This window comes from Apodemus sylvaticus, chromosome 1 (assembly GCF_947179515.1).
Source record: "Apodemus sylvaticus chromosome 1, mApoSyl1.1, whole genome shotgun sequence".
In the NCBI taxonomy this organism is placed as follows: domain Eukaryota; kingdom Metazoa; phylum Chordata; class Mammalia; order Rodentia; family Muridae; genus Apodemus; species Apodemus sylvaticus.
This window is the reverse complement of record NC_067472.1, coordinates 156,894,262-156,919,553: the sequence shown is the minus strand read 5'-3', so window position 1 is coordinate 156,919,553 and position 25,292 is coordinate 156,894,262. Positions and strand designations below refer to the sequence as shown.

The 25,292-nt window shown below is 39.0% G+C and overlaps 1 protein-coding gene across 8 annotated transcripts; it reads right to left on the bottom strand.

The window, feature by feature from the left end:
* Positions 1 to 431: 431 nt before the first annotated feature.
* Positions 432 to 24,458, bottom strand: Nipa2 (NIPA magnesium transporter 2). Of its 8 annotated transcripts, none has more exons than XM_052161677.1 (7): positions 24,387 to 24,458; positions 23,406 to 23,526; positions 13,283 to 13,510; positions 11,440 to 11,496; positions 6,259 to 6,349; positions 4,641 to 4,801; positions 432 to 2,629 (listed from the first exon to the last, which is right to left on the bottom strand). In XM_052161677.1, exons 3-7 carry the CDS (start codon positions 13,419 to 13,421, stop codon positions 1,998 to 2,000), a joined length of 1,080 nt encoding a protein of 359 aa, XP_052017637.1. In that variant the 5' UTR covers positions 13,422 to 13,510; positions 23,406 to 23,526; positions 24,387 to 24,458; the 3' UTR covers positions 432 to 1,997. The 8 variants fall into 8 exon arrangements, with proteins under 8 accessions (XP_052017637.1, XP_052017606.1, XP_052017628.1 ...); XM_052161646.1 differs by lacking the exon at positions 24,387 to 24,458 and adding an exon at positions 24,191 to 24,287; XM_052161668.1 differs by lacking the exon at positions 24,387 to 24,458 and adding an exon at positions 24,041 to 24,137.
* Between the last annotated feature and the right edge of the window lie 834 nt (positions 24,459 to 25,292).

Below are 25,292 nucleotides of genomic sequence, written 5' to 3'. Positions count from 1 at the left end.
ACTTAACATTCAGGTCTGGGCAGGGATAAAATGAAAGCCGGAGAGATGTAAGACAACAATTGTGTTGTCCCAAGGACATGGAAGGAACACCAGAACTTCTATGGCATGTGCATCTACTCTTTAAGGCCAACAGTGTGGGGGGGAGGGGGGGGGGCTTACAGGGGGCAATGGATACTGAAAAAAAGGGACTTTGGGAAACTTGACCCTAACTGTTCTCAGGATACCTTCTCGATTGTTGGGGGAAAACAAGATCCCAATTTTACTCTACTATCAGAAGTATAAAAGTGGAGAGAAACTGAGAGTCTGGTATACATCCCAGCTACTTGGGAAGCTGAGGAATGAAGAATGATGGAGCCAAGGAGTTCAAGGACAGCATAAGGAACACAGCAAGAGCCCTGTCTTAAACATCACTGGGCTGGAAAACACCAAAGTCCAAAAGCTTTCAGCTTTATTTTACACAGAAAATAAAACACAGGTACTATTCAGCTGTACTGTAAACCTGAGTTACATTTTAAACAAGCCTATTTATCAAAAAGTTACCTAAAATATTTTTGATATGAATAGCCATAATGGCATCAGTACTGACCCTATGAAGTATAGATTTTAAAAGTTAACTATATTACCAAGTGATAGGCCAAATAAAATGCTCATGTATAAAGTGTTGTATGTACAACACAGACATTCTCAATGAGGAAACTTCACCCCCAAAGGAATGAACATTGGCTTTTTTTATGTGCAAAATAAGACATAAATACAGTACATAAAACAGACAAATTATATCTGTGAGGGTAAGGGGGAAACCTATTCTCTCTGGCATTTAAGTTATATAGGAAGGCTGGAAATGTAGCTCAGTTTTAGAACATTTGTGTGGAATATACAAGGTCCTGTGACTGAAACAGAGTATGATCCAAAAAGGACTTACACAGAGGGAGGCAGAGGAAAAGGCAAGAGTCCTTAAGAATGCCAATAATAGAACAAAGCTACCCCACTCAAAAAAAATTTTTTTTCACTAAACCAGTATACAGCCATGGGCCCAAACCTCAGTTCTTCCTGTCAGTGGAGGATAGGATGGAGGGGATGGTTTTTTTTTTTAAGCTAATACATGACTTTGAAGTGGGCAGGTCTGAAGCTGGAGTGTTCCTTACATTGGCCTAACCTTTTTGTATCTGCTTGCATTTTTCTATAAACATTTTTTCACAGTTTCTTAAAAAAAACCAAAAGTGCAAAATAAACTACTTGGTTCAGAGACCTATTTTACAAACATTTTAAATCTAAGCATTTAGAAACAGAATAAGGACTTTGTTCCAACCTGCCATTTTATGCAAGCATGAGTTTCTAAATTTAAAAAACCACAAGAGTTTCTGTTGACATCCCAGAGTTAAGGGCTGAATGACAATCTAATCCATTCTGAACACTGAAAGGTCCAAGAGCTCACAGAAGATGACACAGAGATCTAGTCACTATGGAAACAGCAAGTACTAACTGACAGCACAGTGGGTCTTTCCAAAAGGAGGCCAGCAGATGTGTGTGGAAAACCAGATGTTTGGGTGACAAACCACCACCTGAGAATAATTTTTTTGGAATCACACACACATACATATCTTTATAATCAAAAAGCCTTAGTATGATGAGGTATTGATGGAATGGGGATCACAAATATACATTTTAATGTTCATCACCAATGGAAAAAATAAAACATTTTTGTAGGCTTAAAACTTGTCATTAGTGCATTTAAATTTCTGGAGAATGAATAAAAATGTAAAATACGTTTACAATAATACAATGTTATTAGAAATTAGCCACGTACTGAGGTCATATTAGTGAGCTACCATTGTTTAACTATAAGAAAAGTAATTTCTTGATCCAAATTAGTGAAAACGTAAAAAAAGATTGTCTTTACAGGACATTATTTGAGGACAATATTTTTCAGATACATTCTGATACTCAAAAAAAATCACTTTATAACAGAATTATAGGTTAACTTTTCAAACATATCCTTAAAAAGATGTCAGATTTCCATTTCTACGGGAGATATTTTCACCAGTGTGTTCAATTCCACAGGGTAAGTCTTCTTCATTATTATTAAGAACTTCATACATATTAGAAAGATTGCCATTCATTGCCTTCTCATCTTTTCGGAAAGATACCGGCAGACTTGCTAGACTAAAACTGACATCTTTAAAGGCATGCAACAAAAATATCCCCACAATGATTGTGAAGAAGCCACTCAAAGTCCCAATGACATCATCAACAGGCATATCTTGCCATTCTTTAAAAAGAATAGCTGAACAAGTCAAAACTGAAGTTGTAAAGAACACATAATATATTGGAGTCACAATGGAAGTGTTGAAAATGTCCAGAGCCCGGTTTAGGTAATTGATTTGTGTGCTCACACAGACCACAAGGCTAAGCAGCAGGATCCAGGCCAGGGGGTGCTGCAGAACGGGCTTTCCAGCCAGCAACTCCTTTATGGCGATTCCCAAGCCCTTCACACAGGAGACTGAAAATGCTCCAATCACAGAGCAGATTGTTATATAAACAAGAATGTTTGTCTGTCCATGTCGAGGTCCCACCACAAAGATGAATATCAACGCCACGATGACCACAAATGTTGCAAAGACCACAAAACCTAGAGGACACAAAGAAAAGCTACTGAAACAATGCACACATAAATTCAACAGATCGTCCAGTACTGCATGCTCAGATTTATCTTGCCTATAAAACTATTTGATGGACTCAATTTGAAAGGTTAAACAATTTGTAAGTTACTCATTGTAGGTAACTCCTATTCACACCAAAGAGACACGTGACTCTACGAAAACAATTCTCAGGTGGTGACTTTTTTCTTGCTCCTCTAGCAAACTTTCACCTATACAAATACATCAGAAGTACATCTGGAGGGCTGGAGACAGTACAGCTAGCAGAGTGCTTGCCTGGAATGTGCAAAGAAAGCCCTGGATTCAATCCTCAGTACCACTTTAAAATAAAAAGTACACAGTCTAAAATTAAAATATGCTTCATAGAATAAAAAAAAAAAAGAAAACCTTACACCACTAACATTTTTATTTTTACTGGATTTTCAAGACAAGACTTCTCCACATGCCCTGGTAGTCCTGGAACTTGATCTGTAGACCAGGCAGGCTGTCCTCTGCCACTTGAGTGCTAGGAATGAAGGAGTGTAGCAGCACCACTAACACCTTTAAAGTATTCTAAACTACAAGCCAGGGGAATGACAATCACAACAGGGAAGGAGATGGAGGTGTGACTAAGTTCAGGAAGTACCCTTGAATGCTCATAAAAGGCACAGGTCTGGACTCAGTCAAGTGTCAGGATAAGCAGCAAGTCAACAGGAGAACCTGAAAGCTGCTGTGGTCCTGGCGGAGTACAGAGAATAGCGGATCGTAGCTGATGCTGTATGATGATGTGGGCCAGCCACAGTTCTCAGTGATCCTCAGAAGTTTGCCACTGCACATAGTACCTAAATAACCTTCTGTATCTGAAGAGGAAAAAGGGAAAGGGGAAGAAGGGGGAGCATGCCAGTAACCCTAATACTCTGGAAGTAGATTCAGAAACATGGGGAACTCATGATTATCTCTGGCTATAGCAAAAGTTGAAGGCTAGCCTAGGCTACATGAGACTTTGTCAAAAAAAAAAAATAATAATAATAAGAGAACAGGAAACAAACCAAGGCTAAGAAAAGCTACTCTACTACTTCCAATTCCACAAATAACAGGCTATTTAAATCAGACAGAAACAAAGAAAGAAAGGTCATAATAGACATATTTCTGAGTGTATCAAGAGTACAGGGTGACTCAAATACTGCAGTAATCTGAGAACACTGAATCCTCAGCTGGGCATGGTGGCACACACCTATATTCCTAGCACTTGGAAGGCAGAGGCAGGGAGATCTCTGCTAGTTTGAAGCCATCTTACTGTATCCAGAGCTCCAAACAAGACATGATAAGGGTCTCAAAAGCAGGTTGGATTCTACATGCTGCATCAGAACGTGACGCAGTAGCACAGAACACTCACACCCACTGTGGAGCAGTTCAGAGGTGACAGGGAACCAGATAACTGGTTCAAAGTCCACCCAGGCTGCTTTAGAGAACTTAAGAGTAGAACCAGACAATGGAGAAGAGTTCTAAGAGGAAGTGATGATTTCTTCCGCATAATTAGGAATAACTAGGCAAGTAAGATAACAATTGTGAAGTAAATTTCAAGCTATACAAGAAACTTCCAATAAGCTGGGTAAAGTGCTACAGCCGGAGACTGTGAGGCAGGCACCATGTGTGGTGGCCAGCCTAGGCTCTGAAGTGAGAGCCTGTGAAAATAAGAGAGAAAGGGAGTAATCATAATGTTTAAGAATAAATGTTTTATTGTAAGGGGAATATAAAGAAATATAGTAAACTATATAAATGTAATAGGTACCAGATAATGACTATGGTCAGGGAAACAGCAGTGATAGAAGCATAGTATTTGGAAATTTAAAACATAATTAAACAACAAAAAGGACAAGCAGCTAGGGACACATGAGAACCATTTCTTATAACCTGTGCAAAACAATTCATCTCTGTACACATTAAAATCTAGATTAAAATAAAAATAAAATTTAAGTATAGTAACAATGAAGCTTTTCTTACCTGGATCACCTAACTTATGTGACATTTCATTTAAGGTCTCAATCTCCTCTTCCTTTGGAGCATGAATGACCATAACTGTAGACCCTAGAATACTTAGCAAACACCCAATTTTTCCATGAAGATTAAGTCTTTCATTTAGGAAGTATGAAGACAGAATGGCACTAAAAGGAAGAATAAAAGTTGAACACTTAAATTAGCTCTTTTCAAACTTTAAAAAATTAAGACTTGCAATGCAGATCACCGAGCTTACACAAAAATATTTCTAGTTTTTTGACAAAGAAAATGTACAATCAATCATAAAACTGTAATGAGGTCTTAAGTTTTCTTAGCTAGAAAGCACTGTCTCTTCACCTGAATTTGTGAGCATCTAAACTAGTAGGATAAAAATGTGGCTGGCCTCTGCCTCCATTCTGCAACCATTTCCTGACCAGACTGACTGAGACTGCTGGGCTGTGAATACTGTGGCTCCCTCTCTCTGTACCAACTGGGAACTCTCAAGTCAGTACACAAAAGATACTGTAATAAAGCACTGCCCTCTTGGCTTTCCATCATACTTATTATACCTCATCCCTTGTCTTCTTTACTGCTTCACTCTTAGATTGACATTTTTGTATGAGCTGCAGAATCTAGTCTAGGACCACCAAAACTGTTGCTCTAAAACTCCTGGAATAAAATGAACCACCTGCTTCATATACACTGAAACTGCATTTACCATCCTTTTACTATAAGACTCCACATGAAGTATCAAGGGCTATAATTTATACAGCATAGTTCTTAATTTTAAAAAGTTCTTAAATTTAAAAAAAAAATTTTTAATTAAAAAATTAAAAAAAAAAGCATTCAAGCCAATGCTTCAAGTTTACAAAACTTCAATGTACTAACATTTGCCTTATTTTCTAAAATTAACATTTATTTATCTCCCCTCACCCCCATCTCTGTCTCTCTTTATCTGTGTGAAGATGCGACGACAACTTGCACTAGTAGGTTGTCTCCCTTCCACCAAGCTTGGCAGTAAGTGCTTTACCTGCTAAGTCATCTTGCCAACCCTTATGTATTGACTTAATTGTGTATGATTTGCCTGCAGTCATCCGAAGTTAATTGGAAAATCAGAATCAATAAATTATAATCTGAGAATATTTAATTACTAATTTGCCTATAAACTGCAAAGGTTTTATAACTTATAGACTTAGGTATTTGAATTAATCATTACAGTAACCAAACAGGACAAATTTTAAGTTGGTCTTGCAAAACTAGTACTTCATGTCAATCTTTAGAGGTATCCAATCCCTCCACCACACCACCCCTGAGACTTGATGTTCTATAATAGTTAATAGATCCTACCTACAACAGTATATGTATACTGAATGGCAAATGTTAAGACAAGTAGCAACATTTCTAAAGTTAAAATCACTAATATGCTGGTCCTGGATATAAGCAGAAGGACAGATAAAATGGTTTTGTCCCACAAATTAATAACTAATCAAAGATAACTTTGAAAAAACACTACTATAGATTATTAAAAAATCCTTAAGGGTGTACAAGTGTATTGACATATAATCAGCACGTTAGTATTTTACAGACTAGAATACCATTTCTCACGTGAAATACAGAGTCTTACCTTACGAGGACACTGAGCGCACCTAGTGGAGTCACTAGTGTGGCCGGAGCAAATGCATATGCAGCAAAATTGGCCACTTCACCAGCTCCCACTGAAGAGATGAACAATAAAAACCCGTCAGACAGTCTCAGACAGGAATGGACTCCATTTGAAGATGTCTGCATTTTATGCAACACATACCTATTATTTCAACTATATTGTTCATAATAACTTCCATATTGTCTTTCATCTAAGTATGATGCTGTAAATTACCAACATCTGGTACCAATAATCCAAGTCAGTAAATGTAATTAAAATCAATAGTTTTAATTTAAAAGATATAATTTATACATAAGGGTATTAATATCTTGTTAACTAGGACAACAAATACACTTAAAAGACACCGACATTGATATAAAGGTAAATTTCACAATTTTTTCTGGATCCTTCTTTTTTTTTAAAAGTCAACCCTTTTTTATTTTTACTTTTTGAGATGTTGTCTTTCCAGTTCAAGTGCACACTCTCAGCTCATCTTAGTTCCTTCTTCTCTACTCCTTTTTCCTTTTCTTCTCCCCTTCTTTGCATCCTCCTTAAGGGATGAGTCTCGTTATGTTTGTTTCCCAGGCTGAACCTCACATAGACTCAAATGACCCTGCCTCAGCCTCCCACACAGCAAGCTGCAAGCACACACCACTTTAGCAAACAGACACTTTGGAGGAACATTTTTTTCTCCAGCTTTATAACTTGCTTTCAGTGAAAATGTTGATTGATTCATCCAATACACTATTACTACATGCTTTCAATACTGCTTTCTGTTTGACTGGTTTTCCTGGTAGTAGTGAGAAGGCATTTTTCCGCTTCTTTGGGTTGTTTTGTTCTTGAGACCAGTTCTCATTATGTAACCTGGATTGGCCCCAGACTTTTTAATTTTGATTTTATTTTATGTGCATGAGTGTTTTGTCTACATTTACGTCTATGTACTCTCTGCATGACTCGTATCTCCCAAGGCCAGAGAGGATAGCACATATCTTGGAACAGTTAGACAGTTGTGAGCAGCCAGTGCCTTTAATTACTGAGCCATGTCTCCAGCTCCAGGTCTCAAACTCTTGATCCTTCTGCATCAGTCTCTTAAGTACCAGGATCATATGGTAGGCACCATTCTAGGCTGCATGTTTTTATTACATTTTTGCCAGGCATACAAAGTAATGTCTTCTACTGCCATTTCCATTCACAGTCCATCACTGAAGGAATGCTATTTACTGGCTTGCTTTCTTTTTTTAAATTTTGTATATGTATATCTTATGTGTATGAATGTTTCTGTTTGCCTGTATGCATGTATACTACACATGTGCCTGATATCCAAGTAAATCAACGGAGGATTTGAGCTCCCCTGGAACTGATGTTACAGATGGCTGTGGGTTTTCTGCAAGAACAAGTGCTCTTAACCCCAGAACCATCTCTATCCAGCCCACCTTGGTCTGCTTTTTTATATAACCTAGAATCATCCACCCAGGTTGATATTGCCCGAGTTGAGCTGGGCCCTCTCATACCAATCATTAAGGAAATGTTCCACAGATACTCCCTCAGGTCAGTATGATGGAGGCAATTCCTCCACTGAGGTTCCCTCTTCCCAGGTAACTCTAGATTGTGTCAAACGGACAAAAACTAATCAGCACATCACTGACCAAAGAGAGTCTGTTGTCTACTTACATGACATTGTCAAAAGGGATGGCAGGGGTGTGATATTTGTATTTTAAGTCTTCTTACATTCTCCTGACTGATATTTCCTGCCTCACCTAAAAAGTAACTGGGTGCTGGGCATGGTGGAACATGCCTTTAAGCCCAGCACTTGAGAGGCAGAGCCAAGTAGTTCTTGAATTTGAGGCCAGCCTAGTCTATAGAGACTAAAAGGGAAATGTTGTCTTAGAGAAAAAAGTTTATTAAAGTAACTGGGGTTACAAGTACATACCACTGTATCTGGCTCGAACACTGTACCACTATATCCACCTCACTTCTTTCTGATATTCAAAAAAGTTTTGTGTAAAACTAAGTGAGAGAACGTGCCTGTAAACCCAGCACTTGGAACATAAAAGCAGCAGGGTCAGAAGTTCAAGATCATGTTTAGCTACTACCTTAGCAGTTTAAGTTCTAGGCTATGTAAAACCATGTCCTTTAATTAACTAACTAGGTAATTAATTAATGAGAAATGCTCTCACTGTGTAGCTCTGGTTGACCTTGAACTAGCTATGTAGACCAGGCTGGCCTCAAACTCAGAGACCTGTCTGCTTCTACTGGGATTAAAAGTGTGAGCAACCATACTCTGTAAGTTTCTATCTTTAAAAAAAAAAAGTTTTATATGGAAGATATTAATATCAAAACTGCTGCTGGGGCTGGAGAGATAGCTCATCAGTTATTAGGACTGACTACTGTTCCAGAGGTCCTGAGTTCAATTGCCAGCAACATGGTGGCTCACAACCATCTGTAATGGGATCCAATGCCCTCTTCTAGTGTGTCTGAAGACAGCTACAGTGTACTCGTGTAAATAAAATAAACCTTAAAAAAACAAACAAACAAACAAACAAAATGCTGCTTATGGTCACTAAGGCTTTATATACTGATAAATCCAATAGTCGATGTTTGATCCTCACTGTACTCACTTTGTGTCAGTATCATTGACAGCAACCAGAACTGTTTTCCCAAACCCTATCACTTGGCTCCAAAGATAGAAGGTTTACTTGGTCTCACCTTGTTACTTTGAGGCTCAGTTCCAGGCTCTTTCCTCCTTTACTCCTGAACTCCAAATCAACCTACTGTGTATTTTGAGTATTTGATATTTGGACTTCTATATATTCTCATTTCCTAATGATATCCTGCAATCTTTTGGCCTTAAAAGAGATAGCCACTCCCAGTTTTTTGTCACTAGCCTGAATGACCTGGTAGAAGTCCAGAGCTATCTTAACTGCCAATCTCACATATCTGATTAACTATTTAATATAAACTTTTAACATCAATGCACTCAGGACAAACTCCTGACCTCCTCCTAGCTGCTCTGCTCAGGTCCTTCCTATATCTTTAGCATCAGAACAGTCATTTCTATTGACTGTGGCCAAGTTTTCAATGTCCTTTCTATATTGAATGTCAGTTCTACACTGAAAACATTCAGAACTTGTTTCCTATATTCCCTGGTATTCCATGTTGTCACCTCTTCTTTATATAGTCAATCTATGCATCAACACAGCAGGCAAAGAAACTATACCACACATTTTACTGAAGCCCTCCAATAGCTTTCTATCCAACAAATTCACAATCTTTTGTGTGACCTAAAAAGCCCAACCTGGCTTAATAAGTGCCCTCGTTTCTCTGACCCTATTTCCTACTGTCCTTATTGCTCTCACTCCCTTACTACTGAACTTTCTTTAATGCTTCCTGATGTTTCAATATTCTAGCACTACCTATGGAGCAAATCACTCCAAAGTAGCCTAAAACTAGCAGTTTACTGACATAAGTTTGCTGGCCCAAATTTTAACAAATGGTCAATGTCTTTTAAGAGCCTGGGTCATATGTAAACCAAGGCTGCAGTGTCTGTAGGTTGGAAGCATATTCAGGCACTGGTATGACTGGCTGCTGTTCAGGGATCTCTGTAAAGATAGCTTGAAAGTCTTCACAGCACAGCAACTGGCTTCCCTAAAAACAAACAATCCAAGAAAAAAGGGGAAAGCTGCACCTGCATTTATGATGTAGCCTTAGAAGCCATACATCAAACTTCCTGGATTCTGTGACCATAGAGGGCCAGCACTAATTCTATGTAACTGAAGATTACTCAAAGGTATGAATATCAGGAGGCAAGAACAACTGGGGTCATCAAAGAGAAGGCTGTCCCATTCACAGGCTAGACCCACTCCTTAGCAATGTCTTTAGTTACTATTTCTTTCATTTCAAAAGTTCTTTCCTCTTACTGTCAAGACAGGGTTTCTCTGTATAGCCCTGGCTGTCCTGGAACTCACTCTGTAGACCAGGCTGGCCTTAAATTCACAGAGATCCACCTGTCCCCCAAATGCTGGGATTAAATAAAGGTGTTTAACACTACTGCACAGCTTATGTTTCAGGTGTCTTAAGGACAATTTATCTCACATTTTAAAAAAAATTAAGTTAAGTTTTATTTACATTGTAAGTTTTATTTACATTGGTATTCTGCCTCTATGTATGTCTGTGTGAGGGTGTCAGACACCCTGGAACTGAAATTGCAGACAGTTGTGAACTGCCATGTAGATGCTAGGATTTGAACCTGGGTCCTTTGGAAAAGCAGCCAGTGTTCTTAACCACTAAGCTATCTCTCCACTCCCATTAAAAGATTAATTTTGTGTCTCGGAGTTTTACCTAAATGTATGTATATACACTATGAGCATGTTTGGTGCCCACAGAAGTTAGAAAAGGGTGTTGGATACCCCAGGACTGGAGTTATGGATGGCTGGGAACAACTATATGGATGCTGGGAATAGAATTCAGGTCACCTACAAGAACAACATGTGCTCTAAACTACTGAGCCATCTTTCCAGCCCCCTCCCCCCACTTACCTTCATAAAGACAGTAGTGACCAAATAAAAATGAACAGTCTCAAGAAATAATGGAGGAAAATAAAATCAGATTTTGTTTTCTACTGACTTTCATCTGCCAATTTTTTCTTTTATTTTTTAAAGTGCTAGGGAATCAAATCCTAGGTGTTGTGCTCTATTCCTCCCTCCCCCAACAAACACACACCTTTTAACCTACTTATCCGGTAATTATTTATTTTTTTAAACATTTATTTATTTTTTTAATTTTCATTGTTTTATATGAGTACACTGTTGCTGTCTTCAGACATACCAGAAGAGGACATCAGATCCCATTACAGATGGCCATGTGCTACCATGAGGTTGCTGAGAATTGAACTCAGGACCTCTGGAAGAGCAGTCAGTGCTCTTAACTGATGAGTCTGGTAATTATTTTTAAAGGCAAAGATATATCAAATGTTTTAGTCAGATTAGTTTTATAAAGATACCTGAAATAAATAAGCAATTAACTAAACTACTTCTATAGGCTTCAATCTATTTTGAGTTTAACTTATAAGAGCAAAATGTTCTAAAGTTTGTTAATATGAGCTGTAACCACATATGTATTTAACATATAGCTATAATGCTTTCTTGAAATGTTCTCTATACATACTTGACAGCAGTCCAGCCCACCACAACCATTCCTTAAGATATGCATGGCCTCCTTGACCTGTGAATGAAGAAATATTTTATTTTTTTTGGAAGACTATCATTCTTTTTAAAACCTATAAAAAGTATTAATCACAGATTTAAAAATGTCTGATATGAGATTTCTTGGATATTTCATGATTGTCTTAGAAAAGAGATCTAAGGATCATGACTCTTAAGAATGTCTATCTTTGTACTATAATCTGGAGTTAAAGAACTAACTTAACCCTCATACCTAGTGTCCTTTTTAAAAGGCAGCTTTAAGGAGTAAGAAAGATGAACCAACAAAAAGTACCAAAGCTGGGGAAAGTGGTGCACACCTGCTATGCCAGTACTTGGAAGTCTCAAGTGAGATGAGTCCTACAAGTCTGAAGCCAGCCTGGGATACAGTAAGTTCCAGGAGAGCCTGAACTAGAATAAGATCCTTTCTGGAGGGAAGAGGATTGCAGAAATAGCTCAACTTCAAATGAGTTAGTCTGCAAAGAGAAAGCTATTTAGATGGATGTATGTAGCCCCACCTGAGAAAACAGTAAGGTCGTACAAACACTGAGAAATGCTCACAAACCGGGCTGCCAGGAGGCGATCTACTTTTTCCTTGACCAAATTAAGTTGAAAAGCAACTGGTATGCGGGGCGTGGTGACACATGCCTGTAATCCCAGCACTTGGGAGGCAGAGGCAGGTGGATTTCTGAGTTCAAGGCCAGCCTGGTCTACAGAGAAACCCTGTCTCAGAAAAACCAAAAAAAAAAAAAAAAAAAAAAAAAAAAGATTTATTTATTTCCCAGCAGTGGTGGCACACGCCTATAATCCTAGCACTCTGAGAGGCAGAGACAGACGGATTTCTGAGTTCGAGGCCAGCCTGGTCTACAGAGTTCCAGGAAAGCCAGGGCTATACAGAGAAACCCTGTCTGTAAAAAACAACCCCCCCACCCTACCCCCCCCACCCCCACCCCCACCCCGCAAAAAAAAAGAAAAGAAAAGCAACTGGTATTTCAGCCATTGTGGGGGGGGGGGGGGAGTGAACTTTACTTTACAAGCCTATAATTTAGGAATAATAACAGAGATACCTTAAGACTAGGGTTGGACGGCTATAGAAAATAGCTGAGATTCTAGGATTTCCTTTCTCCTTTGTCTATTAAACCCTAAGAGACTCTGTCTTAAGTTTTAACATTGCTGAATTAGATCTGTATATTAATGAGATCCAATAAGGTCTAAAATGAAGCACAGCCAGGAAGACGGAGTATAAGCACTAATATCTCATAATGAAGGGAAATATATAGATGCCCATGGATTGGGCCAAAGTTCAATTATACTGAGTATCCTCCCAGGTCCTGCTACAGGTCTGTAAATTGGGGGGAAACAACATACACCATTCAGGTCAATTACTGGAAAAACGTAACCAGGCAAAACCATTCTTTCCTTTGTTCAAGTTCACATCATCAAGAAAAACATCTAAGGCAGAAGTCACAAGTTCTCTCAAGTACAAAATATCCCAGTCTTCAAGAAAAGCCTGGTTCTATTCATGGAGCAAATTTTCTCCTGTGCAGATATAATGAAACTTAAACCTTGGAAATCAGCACTTTGGCACTGATCCCGTTCCTATTTTGACAGTAACTATAAAAGGAAACAGTTAACTACTTTTGACAACTTATTATTCTCATTACAAAACTGGTATCTGATTATCTATTAAATATTTAGAAATCTCTTGAGCAGTTCAAATATTCAAATATAATCACAGAGAATGAAGCACTGTCATTCTCTGTGATTATTTGAGTGTCTGAGTAGATATGTATGTTTTGATAACTTACCTGCTCTCATGGAACCTTTTCTGGCAAGTCGCAGAAGGCCTTTTTTTTTCAAAATGAAACTCCCTCCAATGAAAATGCTGGAGGTCATAGCCAATCCCAGACCAATATAAAAGTCATATTTTCCACGCCCCAGGCTCATTTCGTTAGTTACTTAAGTTCCTGTGAGTGACATTGATCACTGAACAGAGAAACTGCTTGTTCTGGAGACAGATGATGCAGTCCTCAAACCTAAATAATATAAAATAAGGTGAGATTTTCACAAAATGATCATGAGAACTCATATACAATTCAAATAGTTATTTCATTTCTCTCCGCATAAAGGAAAAAATAAACTACTTTGGTACTACTGCCTGCTCCTATTTTGACAGTTCCTATTCCTCCTATAGAAGGAAGCAGTTTACTTTTGACAACTTACTTTTCTCATTACAAAATTGGTATCTGATTAACTAATAATTGATTAGAAATACATATACTATCTAAACTTGGCACTAACCTAATTATGTTTCTTCTAATTATGACAAAAGAGTGGACTGTAATACAAAGTCAAGTTTGGATTATTTTATAAATTCTGGCTTTGGGTTGTTTTAACTATTTCCAATCTTAACCAATAGTCCATAATATAATTTTGCTGTTAGGAAAAGAACAGAAATGAATCTAGGTTATCAATATATTTATCTACGTGCTTATCAACATATTTATCTTCATACAGAGGGAATTTTTTTCTTATGAATATATTATTCTTTCAGAAACATGCATGGGGCTAGGTGTGGTGAGACACACCTACAATGCTAGCACTCAGGAATCTGAGGCCAGCTTAGGCAACACAGGGAGCCCCTAGACAGCCAAGGGAAGGAAGCTGGAAGGATATAAAAGTATATGACTGATAATCTGTCTATTTAGCCTATCTGGAAACATGCTAGTCAGGGCAGGTTTAGCACTATTTTGTTAGCAAAGGGTGACAATTTTAACAAACATATCTACTGGGATATGGACTGTAATACTGTTGGTCTTTAGAAAACATAAGAACCAGAAGGCTCAGTCCACAGCTGACAGATAGTCCATTTACTTTCCAAATGAGCCAACTTCATGAACTTCACACATGTTAAAACTAAGGTGTACAAAGCAGAGGGGAAAAAAATAAACATACTTTTTTCCAGCTTTCAGCATCCCAGATTGGGCTTGAAATAAAAATACTCCTTCCTGTACTCAGCCTCCTGAGTACAAGGTTTCATGATCACTAACACCATACTCGGCCCCATAATGAATCTGTTCAAACAGTATGTATTAGATGCATGCTATATGCAATAAATATTATTTTAATCCTCTAAATAAATGGTAAATACTTTTGGCTAAGTAACTCAGTGGCCAAACAGGCCTAACAGGAACAAAGCCTTATATTTGATTCCCCAGGGGCAGACACACCCATGCAAATGTACATACAAAACAAATGTGGTAACTTTTAGTCTTCAACAGGGAGGCAGACAAGAAAGCAACAATATACACTATAGCAACAATAAACACTACCACACTAAGTTACTAGCACTCCAAACAAAGGGGAAAGACCAGTAGATGTCAATGAGATATTTCTCATTCCACTCATTTGAGACTTGGCTACCAGGCTTGCTCTGATAAATGGGAAAGAAAATGCATGTAGCAGATTGCCAATTTTGCATCTGGACCAAAAGTCTCCCACAGTTTGCTTATTCCTTTATACCTTGCCACCACCATATGTGATGGTTAATCTTGGTTGTCAACTTTACTACATCTAGAATCAAGAAAATGCAAACCTCCAGGCACCCCTGTAAGGGGTTTCTTGGACCAGACTATCTGAAACAGGAAGATCCGCCCTAAGTGTGGGTGGATCATACAGTGGCTGCCCAGATAAACAAACATGGAAGAAGGAAACAGCTTTTTATCAGCTTGCCTTCTTTTCTCCTTCTGGCAAGTTCATATATTTGGGAGCTGGCATGTCTTCACTGATATTAGAACCAGCTGGTTTTGTTTCTCTGTGTTTCTCTCTCTCTGGATTTTTTTCTTTGTTTTTTTTTTTTTTGAGACAAGTTTCTTTGTGTACCCCTGGCTATCCGGAAACTAGCTCTATAGACCAGCTGGCCTGGAACTCAGAGATCTACCTGTCTTTCCCTCCTAAATGCTGGGATTAAAGGCATGTACCACCTCAACTGGTCTTTTTTCCTCTCTCAATTTATGTTTTAACTAAAATCTAACTATACCACTTCTCTAAACTTCCCTTTCTTCCCTCCAGTCCCTTCCATATCATACTCCCTCTTAAATTGAGGTGCTCTTGCAGAGAATCCAGGTTTTAATCTTTTTTTTTTTTTTTTTTTTTTTGGTTTTTTCTACACAGGGTTTCTCTGTGTAGCCCTGGCTGTCCTTGAACTCACTCTGTAGACCAGGCTGGTCTCTGCCCCCCAAAGTGCTGGGATTACAGGTGTGCACCACCAGGTTTTATTCCAAGCACTGATATGGGGGCTTAAAACCATTTGTAACTCACAGATCCTCTTCTGACTAGCATGAGCACTAAAGGCACACGCAATAATATAGGTGCAGGTAAAATACTCATACCCATTTTTAAAAAAATATTAAGCCTTTTTTAATATATATGGTCATTCAAAAAGCTCAGCTCATTTAGATAATCCTGACCAACACACCCAGTGAAGAGCATACCCCACAGAACCCACTGTTAACACAGGGAAACATACAGAATTATCACTGCTGACCAGCTGACTCAAACCTATGAACACAATGATGTATATATCCCTATATAACCCTTAGATGACTGACTTAAACAGTTCAACAGACTTTGTACAGTAAGTAGAAAATTTCCAACATGGGAACTGAGGCTTAGTTGTAAAGACTTGAGTTTCACTCCCCAGTGCTGCACAAAACCAACGCAACATGCTTTACTGCACACTTTGGAGCTGCCAGAAAGCTGTGGTCTTACAAGGCCAATAATTTGCTTAGAGCTCAGGTTACTTATTTATAAACACGTAACCAGGCATGTAGAATGTGACAGGAACAATGTAGGCAGAATTCTTTTGTGGGTCTTACAGAGATCCCCAGTACTACCTAAAACCCACCCAACATTTTCTATTTATGTGTTTTAAACTTTGTTAATTTTTTGTTGTGTTTTGAGGCTTTTATTCTGTATCCCAGGTTGTCCTCAAACTTGCATTACAGCTCCTACCCTAGCATTTCAAATATTGGGATTACAAGGTATAAGTGAGCCATCATGCCTAGTTTACATCTGACTTCTGAAAAATAAAGATTTGCATGTAGAAACTTTTATGTTTGACTTAGTAATTCCACATTAAAGGTTTTAAAATACATCTTCAATGCTGAAAAGCTGCAGGAATCTAAGGGCAGAAATCACAACCAAGTTCCAAAAGCAAAGTCACCCCAATAGTCTAAGTTAATGTCCATCACATGAAGGAGAACAGGTCAAAGAGCAGCATCAATATAGTACTCATGCCAGTAGTCATCTATAAAACATTTCCTGGATTCCTTTTCAAGAGATTTCTAGCATTCCCTCTGCAGCTCCTAAGGCAAGATGTAAAAATGAAGTTCTAGGTAAAGAGTTTGGCTCTGAGTGCAAACAGATACACGTAAGAAAAGAAACAAGCTAACCAAACTAAGGCACCGCTCTATGTGCCCAAACACTTGTCACCTCAAGTTTAAAGGTAACTTCCTCAGGCGCTATCTGACCAGAACCAGCAGCTACAGAGATGGAAACATATGCAAGGAGGAGAAAAGTAGGATTCTGAACAGGATGGACAACCATTTCTATATACTATCAGGATATTTTAAAAAAGAATTCTGCCTACATTGTTCCTATCACACTCTGCAAGTCACTAGTTTATAAACAAGTCACCTAAGCTCTAAGCAAATTATTAGCCGTTTAAACCCATTGCTTTTTGGCACCTCCAAAGTATGCTTCAGGTTTTCTGGGTCAATACAGAGGAACAGACATTAATTGACCCTAAAAAATTAAGCTGCCTGTTCTGGAGTGGCCATTTATTATGTAATAAATAGCTTCATCATCTAGATAAGCATTGTAATATGGAACCAAACAGCCAGAGCCAGAACTGTAAAATATTAAACTATGCTAGGAAGTACTAACATTAGATATTGAGTAAAATGCAATGACAATGCTCACAGCCCAGGAAAAGGATAAATTAAAACACCTGTCAACCAGGTGGTGGTGGTACATACTTCTAATTCCAACACTTGGGAAACAGATGCAGGCCAATCTCTGAGTTCTAAGCCAGCCCGGTCTCCAAAGTCAGTTTCACGATAGCCAGAGCTACACAGAAAACGCCTGTCTCATAAAACTAAAACCAAACCAAACCAAACAACACTAACTATGCAAACACTCCTGTCTCATAACAAGGCACTCAGAAGGTGGAATACTCACAACTGAGGTGGTCCTCTAATCTTCACATATGCACCAAAGAATACACTCACACACCCCAAATACACACACTCACACACAAATGTTTTTATCTACAAGTGACCAATAAATAGCCAAAAAATGTTCAACACCCTTAGCTATCAGGAAAATGTAAATCAAATGGAACTGCGATTCCAGCTCAACCCAGTCAGATTAGCAATCATCAAGAAAACAATAAAGGGAGAGAATAAGGAAACATACTAATAGAGGTGTAAACTAGTACAACCTATTTGTATGAAAATACTTCTGAAAACTAAATACAAAAGATACAATCTAACTATACTATTTATGGACCTGTACCTGAAAAAAACTGCTGGCAGGACACAACATCATCTTCATATACATGTTTACTATAGCTCTGTTCACAAGTCAAAAAATACCTACAGCTGATGCCTATCAACAAATGAACAAAAAAAAATGTGTCATACAGTGTTAGCTGTTCTAGAACTCAAAAGATCTGCCTGTCTCTGTGACCCAAGTGCTGGGACTAAAGGCGTGCGCCACCACTGCTCTGCTTGGCACAGAGATTTTTAAGAGCCAAAGGAACCAGCATCTTTAGACTATCAAGGTTGGTATGAACTACAATATGAGGTCATAGTCTGTGACAGAACACACAAGTGCCACCACACAAATCCTAGCACTGAGAAGGGGAAGTAGACACAAAGTCTCATTCCTACCCTAGACCAATTTATAACCAATCCCTACTGGGAAAGGGAAAGTCAGATTTTCTAATGGAGTGATAATGGATATATGAACCACGCTCCAGGAACAGTTAGCTAATGCAAAATGTTTTTGCTTTGTTATTTTTTTGTCTTACTGGTTTTCGTCTTTTTTTCTACCTATGGATCTATCTATTGTTGTTTCAAGAGAGAGAATGAGAACATGAAATGGGGGGTGCTGTCTAAAAGAAATGGTAGGAGGGAAAAGAATATGCTCAAAACATACTATATGTATCTTAGGCTTTCTCATGCAGTGCTAAAACACTATAGCCAAAGGGGTTCGGAAAGGAAAGGGTTTATTTTGCTTGCAGTTCTACATCACAGTCTATCATCAAAGTCAGGGCAAGAACTCAAGGCCGACTGGGAACTTTGAGGCAGAAACTGATGCAGAGGCTGGGAGGAGCGTTGTTAACTAGCTTGCTCAGCCTGCTTTCTTACAGGACCATCAGTCCCAAGGAGGCATGGCCCACAATGAATGGGCACTCCCATATCAATCATCATTAAAGAAAATGAATCATTAGCTTGCCTACTGGCCAGTCTAGTAAGGACATTTTCTCAACTGGGGTTCCCACATCCAAAATGATACTAGCTAGTGATAAGTTGACATAAAACTAGCCAGCATGGTATAACAAAAAAATTAAAGCAAACAAAAACACCAATATTATTTGCTACCTTGACATCTGATACAGCTAGGAAAACCATGAACTGCCTCACCACAAATTCTCCATACTTCCACTGATTTAAGAAAAAAATTCCAAAGTCAAACTACCATTATCATGGTAACCAAGCACTGTTTTATATCAGGTAGTGGGCTTTGGTACTCTCCCAGCCTAAGAAACTATTAAGTCAAGTAATCACATCTCCCCCAGGAGCTACAAGCTACTCCTCTGATTAAAAAGCTTGCCTCCAACAGTTCTTTATTCTAGTCTGAATACCACACCCATGAGGCTCTGCATGGTGTGTGCAGTGTGCAGTGTTCTCTTTCTCTAGTTTGAGAACAGAAAACTAAGAAACTGCTGTCTACCTTACATGGCAGGGTTGGGAAGTAAGACTGACTGCCCTCCCCACACCAATCAATAAGGTAAAGGGGTAATTAAAATGATGCATTTATATTATGCACTTAAATTCAAATAAGGGCATTCATTTTCATAGTTTGGTGGCTGGTGGCTAACTTAGAATTTAACAACAAGCCTGCATTTCTCCCCAACTGGTATATTTCCAGAAGTAAACAAAGAAAAAAAAAGACCTAATTTTAGAAAGCCATTCATTTTATTCTAAGGTCAAGGAAAGTTAATTGCTCCTACTTTTATTATGCCTTATGTAAGAATTTCCTTCACAATTTAAAGTTTTATGACACTGTCCAAAATTTATTTTCCCTTTTCTTTTTATTTTTACCTACAAACTATCCAAACATAAAGTTGAAAGGGCTTTGGGAACAAGTTGCTTCAATCATGTACATGTGGTTTTAGAAATTATCAATTACTGTTCTGTCTTTGAAGACAAACTTTTAAAAAACTTTAAATAATTATTTGATATGTAAGTGGTTTCCCTACATGCATGTGATGTGCTGTTGAAGGTGTCTCCTGGAACAGAGTTACAGATGGCTGTGAGGGCTGGTCATCTCCAAGAGCAACAAGTGCTCTTAACCACTGAGCCAAGTCTTCAGCTCCCTGAAGAAAACACTCTTCATCTTCAAACTCACTAAGTTCCTTAAAGACAATTACTTTGGCTATCTGTGGTGGTTTTCCACAAACGCACTCATTTGTGGTAGCAAACTGTATACTAATGGCTTTCTAGAATTAAGGTTGCTTTTTCAGTCTGTTTACTTCTGGAAATATACTAGTTGGGGAGGAGTACAGACTTGTCTTCAAATTCTAAAGCAGCCACAAGCCACTAAACTATGAAAATTAATCACCTCATTTGGACTTACAGTTTACTAATAGGATATATGTGTGAATGTCCTGAAAGAAATGAGTTACTCTGATCCTGTTCTACTCTCTGTAACTCAAGGCCAAACACAGCTGAGCACATGCCACAGGGATATTTTTTATAAGACAGGGTCAAGCTTAAAGACAGCTGAATGAGAAAGCATAGAAGGCATGGAAGATAGCTCAGCAAATATGAGGAACCAAGTTCAAAACCCTGCACTTAAGTTTTAAACAGCTGGGTATACCCTCAGCAGTACCCATAATGGCAGCACTGGGAACAGGAGAGAGAGAACAAAGAAATAGGACCGCTCAGACTTGTTACCAGCATAGCCGTAGGCTCTGTGAGAGACCCTGTATCAAGGTAGTAAGACAACAATTAACAGAGCAGGACATTTAACATCTTTAAGTGGAAGAAGCTAGGAATGAGAAGGGGCAGAGGCATTAAATAACTTGGTATGCACCAGCAGGTATCGAACCAGGACTCATTCAAGGCTCCATCCTTTGTTCTCTCCTTTTCTCAATGGGTGTCTCCTAGTTATAGCAAGTAACTTGCAGCTAAAGCCGGGTCCCAATGTAGTTACCTTTTCTATCCCACGTATTCCTCCTACTGCTCTGACAATAAATACCATTACCATTCTTATCACCAAAAGGGTACAAATGAGCCAACAGTGTCATATGTATTCTACCTTTAGAACAGGATCTTATATCTGCTCTGCCTAATCTCAACGGTACCTCCACGCCTTCTGGCCCTACACACCAATTTAAACCATACAATGCTGTCAACTGGGGTACAAAACATCTCTGCTAATCTTATTCCCAAGCTTAAAAACTTGGGAGCTGGGGCTGGAGAGATTGCTCAGCGGGTAAGAACACTAACTGCTCTTCCGAAGGTCCTGAGTTCAAATCCCAGCAACCACATGGTTGCTCACAACCATGAAATCAGATGCCCTCTTCTGGTGTGTCTGAAGACAGCTACAGTGTACTTACATATAACAATAAATACATAAATCTAAAAAAAAAACAACTTGGGAGTTAGGGTGTAGTACACGGTTAACATGAGCAAAAATGAAAAAACCTTGGAATGATTTCCCACTATTTACCAAAGTCTTAATGTTGTAATTAAGACCAATAACTAAGACCCTTCCTTTGTTCCACACCTAACTTTTAAATCTTATTTCCTAATACTATATTTCACACACCTTGTGTTCTTTCCATGGCTGCCACTTTAACCTACTCCTAATTGTTTATTTACCATCTTCATTGCCCAATCAAAAAATACTCCTGTAAGTAAGCCCTAATTGAATTCCAGGAGCCAAAGTAATTACCATGTTTCCTGAATTCCCTAGTCTTCAGCCTATACCATTCTGAATTTCCTAACCTGTATTACGGTTACTTATATAGATCATATCCTTGACTGTGGCTCTCAATCACATTTACTTAAACTAACAAAAATGTTCTGAGCACATAATATATGAACAGGGGATTGAGCCATGAAGAAAAAAACAGGTCAAAACTCTGCTCTTCGTGGAAGTTACCTCCCAGTTGGAAGCAGGGTAAAACCGGAAATAAAAGGACACTGCAATGTGGTAAATGCAGTGGTGAAAAACAATGCACACTAAGGCACTGTGGGAGGACGCCTTGATGAGGTGACACTGAGCAGACTTGAAAGGGATGGAAAAAGAACAAAGCAGCAATATAAATGCAGGCTCTACTTAAGAGCAGGTATGCTGTTTTCTGGGAAAGGAAAGATTACTATGGTTGATCCTAAGTGAGTAAAGTTATGTGAGATATCAGAGTAGAGTAACATTACATCATTACATGTTAGACCACATGGGAGCCCCATTATCAAGACACAAAGTCAACAGACATAAACACACCTGCAATCCATTTATTCTTACCTACAGTCATCACAGAACTTTATACAAGTGCTTTATACAAATTTATCTACACAAAATTAATGCAATTATGATATATACAAAATATTATAGCTGGGAATGTTTTAATCTGAAATATGTGTTTAGTTCTACAATATATAAGTATGTAGAACTTTGTTTAGCTTGTCAAGTAGAGAATTTTAAAGTCTCTAATACAATTTTTACTAACTATAACCTTCATGTTATACATTAAATCTCACAACTTACTCTACATACTTGTTACTTTGCATCCTTTGATGCTAGAAAGCTCTCTTCTACCCCACTATCACATGTCACTCTACAGAGAAGTTCTTGTATATACCAAAACAAATATCATTAAGTAAGTCAGATTTAGGTGAACCTTTTTATATTTTCTATAAAAAAGAATGGGTACTATTTAGTCATGTGTGACTCATTTTATATCTTCACAGAGCTTCAAAACAAGTAGAACTGCTTTTCTTACATCAAAGGGCTACCACTTCACACAATATCAGAAGATAGGGTTTCTTTTCCTTTACAGCCACAGACAACACATCTCAGAATGTTAAGTACTCATGAGAGGATCACTCAGAAAACAGATTAGCTCCACTAATCCTGACTGCCATATCATCTTAAAATGTTAGAGCTGAAGGGTCTCCTTATGTAGTCCAGGCAGTCCTTGATCTTCAAATCATCTTGTCCTATCCTCCTGAGTGCTGGAATTACAGGCTTGTATCACCATACCTGACTCTGAAAGTTCAGTTCTTAAGTCTACTTCTACATAGTTTTTACTGCTATCTAAAGTTTCTAGCAGTCTCAACTTTTTTTCTTGTGTGTGTATACCAGCAAGTAGTAGTGGGGTTTCCTCATATCTGTGGAAAACTAAATAAAACAGCATTATCAGTCACTCTCCACCTTATTTCTCCAGATGAGTCTCTCAATCAACCTGAAGCTTACTGACTCAACAAGACTAGCTAGAGAGAGGTGGGCTGCTACATACCTAGCTTTCTCCCCAGTTCCTAGGCTGATAATTGTAAACCCACACTTAAAAATACTACAGAACCTAATCTCCGATCTAACTTAGTAACACTGTTAGAAATTAAAATTTTAACTTACATGTAAGTTTAGTATGATCTTTCTTTTAAAAAACTGAGATGATTTATTCATTCTCATTTTCTTGGAAATGCTATCCTTTATGCCCATTTAAAGTATTTAACCACGGCAGAGTAGTTCCACCCTGGAAAGAAGAAAATATGGGAAGTAGGTGAAAGGACAGAAAACTACTAAATACTCTCAGAAATATAGTTACTGGCCTCCACGTTCTTTCCCTTAGTAAGTACTGTAAGAACCAGTCAACTGAGCTTCTACATACAGTTACTGGAATGAAAGACCTCTTAGATAGACTTCCTCTTTTAACTTTAAAAATAATATGGTATCAAATGGGTACGTGATATAGAATCGCAAGAAACAGAACTCAAGACGACTCCTAAACTAAATGCCTTGCCATTATAGTAATCAAAGAAGCATGAACCCAAAACCCTGCGCTTTGTTTAGTTGTATGAAAAGGGAGATTTGTCGACCCTATTAAGTACTAGGGAATTGATGCTCAAAACGTGACAGCAAGCTGAAACCATCTTCTGAAAACTCATGAAGGCAAATAAAACTGATATACAGAACTTATCGAATACGCGAGCGGACAGGGCCAACTAGCCAGACTTCCGCCGGATTGAATGGCAATCAATCCGACTCACCATGGACTTCCTCACTGCGGATCACGAGGGAAGCTGCATCCACCTCAGAACTCTCGAAAAAGAAAGTCGCCCCTGGGGCCCTTCTCCGACCTCAGGCGGCCGAGACAACCCGCAGCTCAGCCCTGAAGCTCGCTTACAGGAAGTAGCTACCTTAGGGCAGTCGCAGGCCGGCAGGCGACGCGGCTCCCTCCGGGACGCGACCCGGGTGCCCGCTCAGACCCCCACGCAGGCAGCTCGCTCCTGCGCGCACACAGCCACCGTCTCCGGCGACGTCCCGCTGGAAGTTCGTGCATCCGGGACTGCAATGAGAGCCGCCTCCTCCATGGGAGAGCCGAGAAGAGCCTACCTCGGACAGCCTTCGGCCGCTACGCGGCCAGCACCAGAGGAGCCGCAGAGAACCTGCCAAGAAACCTGGACGCAGATTAGTGACGTAAACCGCGTGCGCACTGGGCGGGCACAGCTCAGGCCCCACCCCCGCAAACAACGAGCCGAAGGAGTGGTGTCTTCTAAGGTGATCTTTGCTCTCCAGCTGATCAAAAATCAAGCTCTGTTATTTAAAATCCGGTCTCCTGGGAGTCTTCACTTGGGACCTTTGGGACTGAGGACGTGGGCTTGACCGCAAAGGGCGGAAGTGGGCGGGACAAGGAGACAGGTTTCCAGGAAAGAGGCGGTAAAGCCTGTAGAGGACCTTGTGATTTGGTAAGATCTTTTTGGACAAGAGATCTTTTCCACTCGATGTACAGGAAACAGTACTAGCTTTTCCTCAGCTGCTTATGGTTTGAAAAATCCATCAAGGGCTACTGAAAATCCTTGATTACAGGTGTAAAGGTCTTTGAATATGTTACTCCAGGATGTGACTAACCTCAAGAACATTTGGTGTGTTTGGGAGGGGCATCCTTGTAAAATGAATTATTTATTTATTGAAACATAAAAACCTCAGTGTAATTTTCCTATTTCCTATTCTAATGCTTTGTAAGTGATGGCCTAAAACATTGCAGGAGTGGCTAAGCAGCTAATTTAAAAGCTACTCTGCTGTGAACTTGATAACCAGATACCCAAGTGTCTTAGAACTGGCTCTGATCACTTATTCTGCTCAATTCTTAGGTTCAGCTAATTTCTAGATGACATATAAGGTACCGAATCATGACTGACAAGTGGGACTTTGATGGTCTGGTAGATAAATGAAGAATAGCTCCAATTTTCTCCAACTTTCCATGTGTCCACACATTTTACAGTACCCACATCTCCACTC

Excerpts from the sequence above, each read along its gene's own strand:
- Nipa2 (XM_052161677.1), bottom strand. The coding sequence starts at position 13,421 with ATGAGCCTGGGGCGTGGAAAATATGACTTTTATATTGGTCTGGGATTG. Across the intron at positions 6,350-11,439 it reads GTGGGCTGGACTGCTGTCAA|TGGGAGCTGGTGAAGTGGCC; the intron begins GTATGTATAGAG and ends TCATCTCTTCAG. Across the intron at positions 2,630-4,640 it reads ACATAAGTTAGGTGATCCAG|GTTTTGTGGTCTTTGCAACA; the intron begins GTAAGAAAAGCT and ends TGTGTCCTCTAG.